This window comes from Sciurus carolinensis, chromosome 17 (assembly GCF_902686445.1).
Source record: "Sciurus carolinensis chromosome 17, mSciCar1.2, whole genome shotgun sequence".
NCBI classification, from domain to species: Eukaryota; Metazoa; Chordata; class Mammalia; order Rodentia; family Sciuridae; genus Sciurus; species Sciurus carolinensis.
The window spans coordinates 15,343,487-15,358,315 of NC_062229.1; the positions used below are offsets into that span (position 1 = coordinate 15,343,487).

Sequence of the window (14,829 nt, forward strand, 5' to 3'; positions counted from 1 at the left end):
TGCATGTAGAACGGATAATACATTAGTTTCAAAAAATGTTCCGAGTCCGACACGGGAACTGAATGGGCCTTGATATGTGGTGATCCTGACCGATTCTCAGGCAGGTTGGCTGCTCTTGACAGATCTGGGGGAAAGCGGGGAGTTTGCGCGGCACCGCTCAGGCTGTGACCTGGACATCTGCCGCCCGCCCCCACCTGCTGTTCGCAGTCCATACCGATACTGGGGGGCATCCTAAAAGCCCCTGCTATTTTGCCTTCAAACAATATTGGCTCCCTAGTGTCCATCAAGACAAAAGGGAGACTGCATGTGAATTGGCATGGGGGGTGTGGATTACAGGAATCAGCTAAGGTGACCCCTCCTCCTGATGCGGCCATTCCCTGAAGGGCCACCACTTAAGAAGCCTCAGCTCCCACTTGGGAACATATTGTGCACTAGACCTGATAATGCCTTCTTCAGCATAGACAGAGCCCTTGAGAGTCAAGACCCCTTGCCTTCAGGCGGGAAGGCTGGCAATGGTGTTAGTGTTGGCTCAAGGGTGTCTCCAGAGCACCCCCATGTGTCATGGTACGGTAGTGCAAGATCGAGAACCCGGCCCCAACCTCTGCCCTTAAAACTATCCCCCTGTGTTGATGATGTACTTCTGACTTAGGAATCTTTTCCAGCCCTCACCGAGGCAGCACCCATGCTTCTGACTCATTTTCAAGGAAGAATATGAACCTTAAACCCCAACAAAGTGCAGGGTCCTGGCTTCTTGGTGGAATCGCTGGGCGTTGTGCGATTGGTCTGATCAAGTAAGACAAAGGTTGTTCGTCAGGTGTAATAGATGGAGCTCAGGCATTTCCACTCCCTGACACGGTGAAACAAGTGCAAGAGTTCTGAGGGCCTACGGGGTTATTGGAGGGCTCTCACCCCTCCTCTGGCTCAGTTATTATGGCCCCTATATAGTTGGTGGAGGGTACAGTGTGGGGCTGCACGGACGGGCACACTCAGGCACTTAACCAGGCCAAATGTGTGCTCAAACAGGCCCGAGCCCCTGGGACCCTGGACACACTGAGACCTGCTGAGCTTATCATCCACGCCACTCGGGATGGCTTTGGATAGATTCGGGCTTATGGCAGCAAATCAAATACGACCCCCAAATTGGATTTTGGTCACATGATGGACTGCATCACCAGGTAGCACCAGTCCAGGTCACGCCAGCTAGCCACCCCATCAGTCGATGGCTGCCCCCCACAGCCAGGGCGTGTCACTGGGAGGCTCAGATGGCGAGCACTGCGAGGTGGGCGGGTGCCTCCGACAGGGCGGAGACGGCACGTGGCCTCTCAGCTTAGGGCTCCCACAGTTCCTGGGACCCTTTCGTCTATAGCGGAAAAGGACAAACTGCCAGAAGTCACGGCTTCGCTTCCCTCCCCTGTAGAAGGTCAACCTCCAGCAGCAGAGGGCCAGGTATGCGGACGAATCAGCAAAAGGAAGTCCCCGAGAGTGGAGCACCGTGGACTGTCATCCAGCGACAGAGACTCTGTGGATTCATGAAGGACAAGGACTCAGCAGCCAGTGGGCGGAAGTGTGAGATGTCTGGATTAATGGATATGGAGAAGAAGAAATTCCCAAGATAATGAGGCCTGAGAAAAAGAAAAGGAAGTGAAAACAAAGGTCAGCATTGACAGATGAATGTCACTGGCCGCAGGCAGAGAGGATGTTTCATCATCCTCAAAAGACACAGTGTCTAGGAGCCTTGCCTCCTCCAGAGCAAAATCCTTTCAGGCACTGTCCACAGACCTTGACCGAAAGGCCCACATTCCTGACTAGGCAAAACTGAGATACGCTCACTAGACCACCCCTCAAACTAACCTGTATAAACCCAGTCCCTCTCTTTGTTCAGGGGCTCATTGTCCACCAGGAAGTGGGTCCACAGGCACCATTTCCTCCCCCTGAATGAGGAGCTGAGATGACGCGTGGGGTCTGCGTCCTGCCTGGTCTTGTGCTAACATTTTGGACAGCAAGGAAAGGTTCCCCATTTCCCTGCAACCCTGTCCCTTCCCGCGATCAGTTACGTTGCTGATGAGGCCTGGAGGTCTGCCCGCACCTCCCAGGCCCTCCCGCTCCCAGGAGCCACGGCTGGATCTCCAAACTGACTGCGTTCCCTTCCCTGCTGGACGGGGGCCTCTGGTGCCCTTTGCTGTCCACTTTAGGCGGGAGACATTCCGTGTGAGAGAGAGATGGAGGGCCCAAGACAGCTGAGTCCAGCCGGCCGGGGCGGCTCTCTGGTGCTGTACAGAGGTTTGGGTCTGAAATCTAACGCCGACAGCCCTTCGGGGTACCAGACGTCAACCGTTGTGTGGGGAAGTCTGGTGCGTGAGATAAGAGGCAGGCTCACGTGCAGCTGAAGGCCTCTGGCTGGCGACTCCCTAGCGTGGCACGAAGGCTTTGAGCTGGAGACCTGACGGCCCTCGGGGTACCAGACGTCAACCACCTGTGAAACCTTTGGGGCTTTCTGCTGTGTGACCAGTCAAGGGAGTCATCACACGCTTTGTTGGCGTTAAGGGAGGCCTACTGCTGCTCCCTCCCCAACCTTCCCCTCCCCCGCACACCCAGCAAACCTCACCAACCAGGGAACAACTTGCCATTTCGCTTCTATATCCACCACCAGCCCTCATCCCATCGGAGAGATTGGACGCCATTTATTAACCGGGGACCTGTCCCTCACTTGTTTCTTCTCTGCCGGACAGAGACTCTGCCATTAGGCAAACTGGGGACCAAGTCCCTTACCACAGGGATTGAGGGAAAGACGTTTCCCCAGCCCCCACTGGGGAAGTCCAGTCCAGGACTGGCACACCAGGTGGCATAAAGAGTGCAGGGGACGCTTTGCTGTCCGTCGTCACTTCTGTCAAGTCTCTCCAAAGATGGGAACTACCCAACCAATTCCCAGAGACACCCCCTTGGCCCCTCTCTCCACCAATTTTAAAACCCTCTGTTCCCATACTGACTTCCAAATGAAACGCCTTATTAAGCTCAGTACTCGAATCTGACCACGATGCAAATTGGATCACTAGCATACGTGGCCCACATATGGAACTCTGATAAAGAGGTTCTACAAGCTTTAGAAAAATATTTAGTCCAAAATGACAAGTACTTGGAACTCAGGTACCTACAGACTTTTACCCTCCTTCACTCAAACCCCTCCCTACATCAGTCTTGTACTACGTTACAGTTACTAGTGACAAATTTACACTCCCCTTCCTCATTCACAGCCCAGAGCTAGCTGATGATCCTCCTCCTTACAGATCCTGGGGCCCCCCAGCCTCCCCTGAGGGCTCCCTCTCCCCTCTGGGCTCTCTTCCCCAAAGTCCCCTCGCTGCAGCATCACATCCTCCTCAGAGTCCTACAGCTCCCCTACAGACCCTTCTTCACTAACTCCACACTCTCCCTTCCCTTTGCCATCCCCTGCCCGTACACAGTCAAAAGAAGCTTCCCGCAAGGCATATATTCCCTCTCCTCTCCAGCAAGTGGCTGGGACTAAAGGGACCAATGGAGTTTATATCTCCCTCTCCAGGACAGATATGTCCCAAATAGAGGACAAATGAGACTCATTTTCTGAAAACCCTTCCAAATATAGGAAGGAATTTGCCCATCTGACTGAGGTGTACCACCTCACTTGGGCAAACAGATATCACATACTAAGTTCCAACCTGACCAGTGATGAACGTGCCCATATCTGGCAGACAGCTAGAGATCTTGCAGATCTCTTATACGGTCAAAACCCTGAAATCTACCAGACAGTAGACGCTGCTGTGCCCTCAGTTGAACCTGATTGGAGGTACCAATCTGATTATCAGGTTACAGCATAAATTCACTTGCCTTCTTGAGGAAATGTCAAAAAATTCCCACACCCAAGTAAACTGGGAAAAGCTAAAGGAAATCACCCAGGGACAAACGCCCCTCCCCTCACTGTGGCCACCTTCCCAAGTCCCCTAAAACATCCGAGGAGCTCCAAGTTACAGGGATGGTGAAGGGCCAAGAAGCAGAAGAGATTTTAAGGGCACAACTAACTGGTAAACACCCTCCCGTAACCCTGACCAATCCAGCAGCCAATGGCATGTCCCAGGAGATAATATAATGATGTTCCTTAATTTTCTACATCCTAACCTGACCTGATTACCAACCAGGAAAAAAAAGGGTTAAAAAGCCCAAGGCAGCAACTTCCTATCCATTTTAAAATCCTGGGCTGCAGCACAGAGAAATGGTTTTAAGACTTTCTCTCTCTCCCTCATACTGCTTTACAGAAATGATTATTGGCCATGTCATTTTTTTCTAGGACTCTTTTTTTTTCCCTTAAATTCCATATTTTTGAGCTCATAATCTTGATCCTAAATACCTAGGTTGATGCTTTTCTGATCAGTCCTATTTTTATTCAACTATGGAGTTTTTTTTTAAACATCTACAACATTGCAGTGGAGATTCATCTAAAAAAAGCTACAAGGCTTTTGTGTTATGTGTGTGTGTGTTGTCTGTCTATATATGTGTGTGTGTCCATTTATCATGTACATGATATCAAAATTGATACCTAGATAATGAGCACTCATAAATTAAAATTCAAAAATATGAATCCAAATACCTTTAATTCACATAATTTAAAAGGTTCAATTTAAATTGGGTAAACAAATAAAAGTAAAATGTCTTAAAATTACTTAACTCACAAGTCTCTCTAGGTGGTCAAACTAATAAAATGTTCACATCTATAAAATGTCTAATATCCATTGTTTCTAGGACTTTTCTTCAACAAGGAAGAGATGACAAAATGGTTCAATACACCTGTTTGACATCTTGGTTTTTACAGGAAAAATAAATTGAACTTGACATGTATGGGCTTAATCATGACTGTGTTTGTTAGAGACATCTGATTAATTTACAAAGTTAAAATACTAATGGTTTTCTTTTTTTCTTTTTCTTTCCAGTACTGGGAATTGTCCCCCAGGGTGCTCTGTCACTATCTCCAGCCTTTTTAAAATTTTAAATTTTGGGGGTGGTGTCACTATATTGCCCAGATGATCTTGAACTTCTGATTGACTTGCCTCAGCCTCCTGAGTTGCTGGAGCTACAGGTGTGCACCATCACACCTGGCTGAAAGTTTTCAACTTTAACAATTATTTCCAGTCATTCAACAAGTCCAACTGGACAAAAGTGCAGTAAATGAATTATGGAAAGCCCGATGCAAATCATTTCATATATAATGCTTCAGAAAGTTCACAGCACGGTTAGTCTCATAAATGTTTCAATACACTGTCTTTATTTGTGGCTCATTCTTTTTACCATGATTAATTATTAAAATCTGCCAAAAAAGAGAAGGTAATGTTATCACGGCTTTGTAAGCATGATTTGGTAGTGTTGTCTTCGATTTCCTAGTCACATCCTTAGCTTAACTGGCACTGGAAACATGCAGTTCTTCAAGTGGGTCATGAATATCTTAGACAAACCTCAGGCTGGGTGCTCTGCTTTCCTGTACTCTCGCCTGGTTTTTCAAGTGTCCAGTTTGCATGAAAGAGATGCAGCCTCCCTGCCCCATGTTAACGTAGCCTTAGGAAGGGTACTTGCAGAAATCCATCCTCCAGTGGTGCCTACGGAATGGCCTGGGTGTTTTTATATTTGGGCACATCCTGGTAATTGCTGTACTCCGTGCTGCTGTCCAAGAGCGCTGACTGGCTGGAGTGGAGGCCGGGACTGGATCAGATCCTACCACGTGAAATGCTTTCTGTAATAGGACTCACACATTCTACCGTTGAGCCTGGAAGTAAGTCTTCTAGGATAGAAAATGAACTGAGGATCTGGAGAACAGGAGTCTGATTTCTTAGAAGTGGGTGATCTTGTTTTTTTTTTGTCCAACTGAAAATTGTTTTCAATACTGGGAATAGAACCTGGGCATTCTATCACTGAGCTACATTCCCAGCCCTTTTAATTTAGAGACGGTCTTGCTAAGTTGCACAGGCTGGCCTCAAACTTGGCCTTCTCCTGTCTCAGCTTCTTAAGTTGTTGCAACTGGAGGTGTGCATTACCATGCCCGGGCTGTCAAAACTCCTGAGACGCTTGTCAGTCCAACCGCTGACGCACTTCCGACCCTTCCTCTGATTCCTGCCAAGAAAGCTCTAAGGTCTGTGGTCAGAGAGCTTCGGTTTCCCTTCGTGCTGTTTCTGTGAGCTGGAACTGACTGACGACGCCCAGCCCGGGGCAGTTATGGTCACGTGATGTCTCTTGGTGCTGGTGTGTTAATACCACATGACAAAACTGGATGGCATCTCTGCCTCCCTGGGGGATGGAGCTGTTGTGCTGATCACATCAAAGCTGACGCCAAGCATAGACGTGGGCTTGCCACCGATAACAAGCTCACTTTCTGGCACAAGTGTCCTTTCAGGTTCAGAGATGCACATGAAGCAACGGCTCCATCAGTCTTGTTCCCAAGAGGTTTTCACACAAGGCTGGACCAAATCCAGTTGGAACGCTCCAGAAATCTTGAACCATCCTTACATTCCAGGGATAAGTCTCGCTGTTATGTTGTGTTATCTTTTAAATATGCTTCTTGATATGCTGTACTCATGCTTATGTAAGAATTTTTGAATAATATTCAAAAGAGATATTTGCCTCCAGTTGTCCTTGAAGTTTCTTTTTCTGTCTCCTATGTCAAGGTCACCCAGGCCACATAGATTAATTTTTTTTCTTTTACAATAGGTGGGATTGAACCCAGGGAAGTGCTCCACCACTGAGTTATAACTCCAGCCCCCTCTCCCTTCCTATTTTGACATGGGGTCTTGCTCAGTTGCCTAGATAGGCTTCAGACTTGTGATCCTCCTGCCTCAGCCTCCCAAGTTGCTGGCATTACTGGCATGTGCCACCATATCCAGCTCACATAGAATGAAGTTGCATGTTATGTTAATCAGCTTTTCATTGCTGTGACCAAAATTCCCTTCAAGAACAGTTTAGAGGAGAAAAAAGATTTATTTTGGATAATGGTTTCAGAGGATTTAATCTAAGGTTAGCTGGCCCCAAGGCAGAAACATCATGGCGGAAGGGCATGGAGCAGGAGCGCTGCTCAGCTCATGGCAGCTGGGAAGGAGAGCGAGAGGGAAGAGGAAATGGGCCAGGAGAAGATAAACCCTTCCAGGGCACACCCAGGTGACCTGCTTCCTCCAAGCAGGTCCTGCCTCCCAGAAGTACATTCAGCTATCAGTGGATTAATCCATTTATAAGGTCAGAACCCTCATGCTTGACCTCTGAACCGTGCTACACTGGAGACCATATTTTTATCTTTTTGGTACTGGGAATTGAACCCAGGGATGCTTTACCACTATATCCCCAGTCCTTTTTATTTTTTGAGACAGAGTCTCATTAAGTTTCTGAGACTGGCTTGGTATTTGCTGTCCTCCTGCCTAAGCCTCCCAAGACCCTGGGATTGCAGGTGTATGCCACCATCCCTGGCTGGGACCATACTTTTACATGAGCTTTTGAGGGACATTCCAAATCTAAATCATGTGTTTCCCCATCTGATTTTTTTTTTTTAATTTTAAAGTGTGAGGGGCATTGCTGTTCGTTCCTTAAGACTCTTGGTCCCTGACTTTACTTGTTGAGAAGTTTAACTATCAATCTTATTAGTCAAAGGTTTGTTTGGATTTTCTATTTCTTCATGATTGAGTCTTGGCTGTGTGTTTCTACATTTCTTTCTACTTCAAACATGTTATCTAACTTACGTATTCCTAGAGACTTGATTGTTAAAAAAAATTCCTGTGGTCAAACCTCCTTTATTACTATAATTCATTAGACTTCCAACTTTGATGTCAGCTGTTGTCCTGGTGGACTGTGGCAAGACAGCATTGGCTGACAAAGCCATGTTTTTAGTTCGTGAGTACGAAATTAGTTTCATAAGAAAAACCTACCACGTGAAAATAATAAATAAAATGTGTCTGAAGGAAAAAGTTGAACTTACATGCACATGATAATATTGACATAGAATGTTTGACATTCTGGAAAAATTACTAAATTGATATGAAAATCCATAATTGCAATTTCTGTTTTTGCAGTACTGGGGGTCAATCCCAGTGTCTCATGTCTGCTTGGTAACTGCTGTACTGCAGAGCTAGAACCCCAACCCTGCAATACAAAATTTTAGTAATTCCTTTTAGAAATAAAAATCATATTTAATATATACATTATTTGAAAAGTTGTTATTTCTAAGAAACAACTACAAAAGCTCTTTTTTTAATAACATTTTTTTTAATCACAACTGAGAACATCCTAAAGGATCATGTTCACCTATGAGTAACTGGAAACCCCCCAACGGGAACGAAGGAGCTTATTTTCACATAGGAGGTCTGGGTAAGGGATTCCCTCACACGAAGGAGAGAAGTCGCCTGTGGTTCTTTTCAGTGGCATCATTTTATCAGTCGTGGTGGACTTGGTAACACAATCACTGGAAGCATTTCAGAACAGAGTGTTAACTGTAAAAATTTGAATTTTATGAATACAAACCATAGAATAGAGGACTCAGAGCATTAAACACTTTTCAGGACCTGGTCAGGTGTAGTCACAATGGGCAGCAATACATTATGTTTCTGGAATTAACAGTAATGACTCCCCGTTAAGATAAGGTGTAAACGTGGTTCATGTTTGTTTTTGCCATGGTTAAAAGTTTAAGGGCGTCAGGTGTGGTGGCACACGCCTGTAATCCCAGCAGCTTGGGAGGCTGAGACAGGAGGATTACGAATTCAAACCAGCCTCAACAACCAGAGGTGCTATGCAACTCAGTGGGACCTGTCTCTAAATAAAATACAAAATGGGGCTGGGGATGTGGCTCAGTGGTTGAGCCCCTGCGTTCAATCCCCTGTTATCTCCCTGCCACGGAAAAAAAAAAAAAAAAAAAAAAAAAAAGTTTAAGGGCATGGATGGAGATCGTGAGTTCTTACAGACTCTCCTGCTTAGTTGCCAGGGGTGCATGTGGGCTGCAACAAAATGCAAATTGAAATAGATCTTCAATGTGCAAGTGCTGCAGAAATCTGTGGAAACCCACACCCCTGAGAAAATGTAACCAAGCAGTTCATTGTATTTTGAGGACACTCTTGACTTTCATGGTGGGTTAGTTAGCTTTTGATTGCTGTGACCAAAATACTTGACAAGAACACCTTGCAGGAGGAAACGTTTATTCGGATTCATGGTTTCACAGATTCAGTGCATGGGTGACCAACGTTATGGTTTAGATATTAGGTGTCCCCCCAAAGCTCATGTGTGAGACAATGCAAGGTTTAGAGGTGAAATGATTGGGTGATGTGTTCCTTGACCCAATCAGTGCATTAATCCCGGTATAAGAATTAACTGAGTCCTGACCGTAATCAGAGAGGGTGTGGCTGGAGGGGCGTGTCTTTGGGGGCTTATATTTTCTCCTTGTTTAGCAGGGCTCTTTCTCTCTGCTTGCTGATAATGTCCTGAGCCACTTTTGGACTAATAACCAATGAAACTGCAAGCCCCCAACAAACTTTTCCTCCTAAAACTGTCCTTGTCAGGTCTTGTGGTCATAGCAGTGAAAAACTGACTAAAACAGCCATCTCCGTTGCTCTGGGTCTGAGGAGGCAGGATATCATGGTGGAAGAGTGTGGTGCAGGAAAGCTTCTCAACACAAGACCGCTAGGAAGGAGAGAGAGAGGGGTGGGGGGAGGACCCGGAAAGGGTATAGCCCCCAGAGATACTTCCTCCAGCCGTGCCCCATCGGCCTACAGTTACCATCCCATAGTGCATTCAGCTATTCATGGATTAATTCATTTTCCGGAGTAATCCACTGATGAAACCAGAGCCCAAAGCATTGCTTGCAGCCCCCACCTCTGAACCTTACTGAATTGGAGGTCATGTTTTCAAAACTTGAGCTTTCGAGGGGACATTGAAGATCTGAACCACAAGTGGGTTGGAAGCAAGTGTCATGAACCCTCTATGAATCTAGCTTCTTCCTGCGTATACGCTACAAAACCTGATCAACGCCTTCATTTCTGCTTCCAAATTCCATGCTATTAGACTATAGGTGAATCCCAATGTTGAGAAAGTCATGGGTAGAGGCCTCGTGATGGTTGAGTCAACTAACAAACCGGAGGCTGGATCTGTATCACGTACGTGGCGCCACTTCGAAAGCTAACAGCCCACCCGTAGCCTGACTCCTGCAGGACTCGGACTCCCCTGCTGCCCTCCAGCTGGGGCCTTGGTTGCGCTTACATACAGGTGCGCCTGGTGGGGGCGGACCGGGCTGAAGGCGGACACGTAACTTCCGCTGCCCGGAGGGGGCGGGGCATAGGCCCGTCCAATCAGGAGCCGCCGGAAGTGGGCGGAGCTCGTCAGCCCGGGAGACCCGGGCTTCTCTTCACAGGTCCTTTGTTAGCGCATCACGGGTCGCCGTGGTACCCGGACTGGCTTTGCAGGTGGAGTGATGACCGCCGTGGTGGTGGGAGCCTGGGGAGACCCGGACACCGGGGAGCCGGGGGCGGTGAGTGCTGGCGGGCCTTTAGGACCAGGGAGCGGTGGCCGGTTGGAATCCCGGGATCCTCCTCTGTGGGCTGCTCAGCTCGGCAGCCCGGCGTCTCCTCAGACTGGTGGCGGGAGGGTTGTGGGGAGACCCAACTCGCTTGTGGGGTTCGCGCCTGGGAGGAGAGGTTCCGTGTGGGGCTCCAGTCCTGGTACAGGGCCGGGACCTGCCGCAAGCTGAGGCAGCACGACAGGCCTTTCTCCACCGGTTCTTGCATCAGAGCAGAAGGATTTCAGACCTGTCGCCCTCAGAAGCAAGCATGAGTTTATTAGAAGGATGAGCAAAGGGACCCTCGTGAGGGAGAGAGTGGGTCCTCTCTGAGAGGAGGGCGCTCCCCTTAGGCTCTCCAGTTTTATTGGGGGTCCCAGGGAAGTTTCCAGAGCACTGCCCAGGTCCACCTCCTGACTTGACTGAGAGCAAAATGACGTCAGGCTTTCAAGTCTCCAGTGGAATGAAAACTGTAGGTCACTTTGGCCCATGTTACCTGTTCTAATTGGGACTTGTTCTTACGGATTTTGTGGTTAGGGGGATTATCCTTATTCCCCTGAGTTCTGTGATCTGATCTGTGTAAAGGTCCAGGTGATTTGTGTTCGGATTGATATTTCTGGCCTGCGTTTCTCCTGCAGATAACAGGTTGTTTGCTGAAGAATGTAACATATCCTGTTGACCTACGGCAGGCAGGGCTGCAGGTAAATTCCTTTTCTTTTTTTATTTTTAATTTTGGTATCAGGGATTGAACCCAGGGGCACTTAACCACCGAGCCACGCCCCCAGCCCTTTTTATTTTTTATTTTGAGACAAGATCTTACTGAGTTGCTTAGGGCCTGACAGGACTGGTACTTGGTGCACATACAAGGAGGAGAAAGAATGAACTTACCAGATAAATAGGTGCCTTTCACACTGAGTTTTCTGCTTTTCTTCAAAGAATCACCCCAAGTTCCATCTCCTTTGGAAAACTATTACGTGGCATTTTCACAGTGCCAAGGTCACCTCCTCCCTCCTCTTCAGTCTTCTGGTGAAGCTTCTCATTGAAATTTTCACACTGAAATGAATGATATTTGGTTGTGTAGCTTTCCCCCTTACAGTTGAAAAAAATGGAATTTGAAATTATTATGGATATCTATGAAATCTTGATTTTGGCCCTTAAAATGGTTTCAACTTATATTTACTATTTTAATGCTTAATAAAAACAACTGGGAAACACAAATGTCCTGGAATGTTTTTGTGAGTTGAATGCATAAATTTTGGATAGTATGGCTCCTGTGTTGGAGTTAGCGGTAGAGTCCTGAGTATAGGAGTGTCTCTGTTTTGCCATTTGTATATTTGTAAATTAAAACCTTATGTATATGACTTTTCAGAAATAGGAATCAAGTTCAGAATCCAAGTGTCCCTGTGTCTGACAGATGGTTATTGGTCCTTAGTTGTACATACTTTTTATACCCACCTGTCCCTTCCTTTTGGATGTAAGTAATATGATGAACACTCTGTGGTTCTCTCAGTTTCCTGGAAGATAAGGGCGCAATAATAAAGTTAATTCCTTCTGTGGGTTAATTTCCTGCCCCTACCCACTGACCTGAGTTTCTCTTGAACTTTATGGCAGTATCCTCAGTAGTGATCTTTTCCTCATCTTCTCAGTTCTGAGATTTTGCTCCTTTAGCAGAAGATCCAGATTACAGGGCAGCTGGTCTAGAAGGACACAGAAGCTCTGCGTCCTCCAGCCTATACTGTGTGCATGTCTTCCATTTGGTGGATGTCGACTGTCCTCTGTAATAAAGTGGTTATACTAAGTAAAGCCCTCTTCCAAATTCTGAGAGTCATTCTACTGAGTTATTTATCATGAGGAACATTAAGGGAACACCTGAATTTTTGGCTAACTGGGCATTTCTGTGGATAGCTCTGGTACCTAGTCGTGGTTATGGCTGATGACATGTGGGACCTGAGCCCTTAACCTGCGAAGTCTGACGCAAACTCCAAATGGTTTCAATGTGAACATCGTTGGAATCATCAAGATTCATAACTGGAGCCAGATGTGGTAGTGCGTGCCTGTAATCCCTGTGACTCATTACAATGACTCAAGAGTAGGGGGTTGCGATTGTGGCTCAGGGGTGGAGCACTTGCCTGGCATGTGTGAGGCACTGGGTTCGATCCTCAGCATCACATATAAATAAATAAAATAAGGTATTGTGTCCATCTACAACTAAAAATTTTTTTAAAAAAAGAGGTTGAGGTAGGAGGATCACAGATTTAAGGTCAAGCTCAGCTTAGAGAGATGCTATCTCAAAATTTTAAAAAAGATGTGGGGAGGTGCTGGGGAATGTGGGAATGTAGCTCAGTGACACACTGCTGGTTTCAGTCCCCATGTCCAAAAAGGAAGAGGAGGAAGAAGAAGAGAGGGAAAAAAAAGTAGTCAAAAGAATCTCCTCATGTTCCCCTCCTTGACTCCTCTCCAGAGTCCCTATAGATGAACACATGCCTGATTTTTTTGTTAACCCTGATACTGTTACCATGTTACCTGATACTTCTTTACCATGAAGTACTGTTTTTGTTTTGTTTTATTTTTTCCTCTTTTTATCTTCCTATAAATGTGTAGTACAGGGGTTATAGTGTGAATATTTGCCTTCATTACTTTCTTTGCCTCAGTGTGTTTCAGTGTTTTGGCTTCTGGCATCTAATTTCTTCATTCTTTCCAGTGGTTATGGTGTTTCAGGATATTTTCTGTCTTGCAAAATAATGCCTGTTCTCTCACATTTGTGTAATTTGTAAATTCAATCCAGAATAAACCCTCAGGACATTGCAGAAAAGTTGTCGGGTTGGGATTCAAGGTCAAGATCACAATTTCAGGGAAGAGCAGTGGAGTTTAACCATTGACCCTCTACTCCATTCCTCTGCTTCCTTGTTCATGATGGATACCATCACGTGGGGTTATCTAATTGATTAACTCTCTCCTAATCCTGTGAACACATCTGATATGGCACCTCTTCTTTGCCTTAGAGTTATACCATTTTGCATGTATATTTTTTTATATTCTGCTAAGTACGTGGTAATCATTTGTACTCTAAATTCTGTGTTCAGCTGGGTGCAGTGGTGCATGCCTATAATCCCAGGGGCTTGGGAAGTTGAGGCAGGAGGATCATAAGTTCAAAGCTAGACTCAGCAACTTAGCGAGGCACTAAGCAACTCATCAAGACCCTGTCTCAATAAAATATAAAAAAGAGCTGGGGATGTGACTCAGTGGTTAAGCACCACTGGGTTCAGCTACCCACCCACCCCCAAAATTCTGTGTTCATTCATTTTACTGTGGCATTCTTTTATTGACCTCATTTTGCAATTATTTTTTCCATGTTGGTTGTAACTCCCTTTATTTTAATATATGTGAATTTGTCAGTGTCCTCCATTATGTCTTGTCCTTTTTCTGTAAGATCTTGGGGACACTGAGTTCTTTCTGAGACTGTGTTTTGCCTTGTTTCACTTTGCTTTGACATGACCCAGTGTAGTTTCCCTTGTTGGCTGCTCATTTCCTCTTGAACTTGAGAAAGAACATTTTATATTCTTTGGAGAAAAGTGCTGCTGAACCTTTTAGGTATTTTGCAGTCATGGGCACCTTCACCATTAAACGTCTGCGGGTGTTAGTGAAATCTCAGAAATTGCAACTTTTTTCTGGTCCTGGAGGTAGAGCCCAGGGCACTTACACTGAGCTATGTCACCAGCCCTTTTTTTTATTATTCATTTATTGTACTGGGGAATGAACCCAGGGCTGCCGTACCACTGAGCTACATATCCCGCCCCTTATGTTTTTGTCTTGAGACAGGCTTTTGCGAGGTTACCACCCACCTGCCTCAGCCTCCCAAGTTGCTGTGATTCCGGGCGTGTACCACTGTCCCTGGCTGGAACTTGCAGCTCTTAACCTGATTCTCAATGTGAGAGAAGCCCAAGTACACCGTCTGGGTCTTCTAGAAAGAGCTCTGGCATGGTGTTTCCCACCCTGTGTGTGTGCATATGTACACGCGTGCACTGAAGTTGTGCGGGAAGTTGCCCTGAGGCTCAGGAGTGTGGGGTTTTTGAGGAAGGCTGTGTTGCCCTGCTTTTACCCTCCTACCTGATCTCTTTATCTTCCCAGTAATTTGCTTCTGGAATAAAAAGGGACAGAGGAAAAACTGGGTCTGTCATATTACGCCAATAAATTAAAATGAATTCTGTCACTGAGTCGTGGTGGGGCAATGAGCAACAGCAAGGAAGTTTTTCCCACAAGGAATTGACCGTCTTAATTTGTGTGCCATTCTCTCA

At 46.3% G+C, this 14,829-nt stretch overlaps 1 protein-coding gene across 1 annotated transcript in view; it reads left to right on the forward strand.

Annotated features, from left to right (window-relative positions):
* Positions 1-12,235, forward strand: part of Dhps (deoxyhypusine synthase) — a 39,931-nt gene extending 27,696 nt beyond the window's left edge. Inside the window, 5 exon segments of the mRNA XM_047530451.1 lie at positions 368-373; positions 2,061-2,069; positions 6,242-6,249; positions 9,393-9,396; positions 12,206-12,235. Of these exon segments, the coding sequence (XP_047386407.1) occupies positions 368-373; positions 2,061-2,069; positions 6,242-6,249; positions 9,393-9,396; positions 12,206-12,235 (57 nt within the window).
* The last annotated feature ends 2,594 nt before the right edge of the window (positions 12,236-14,829 follow it).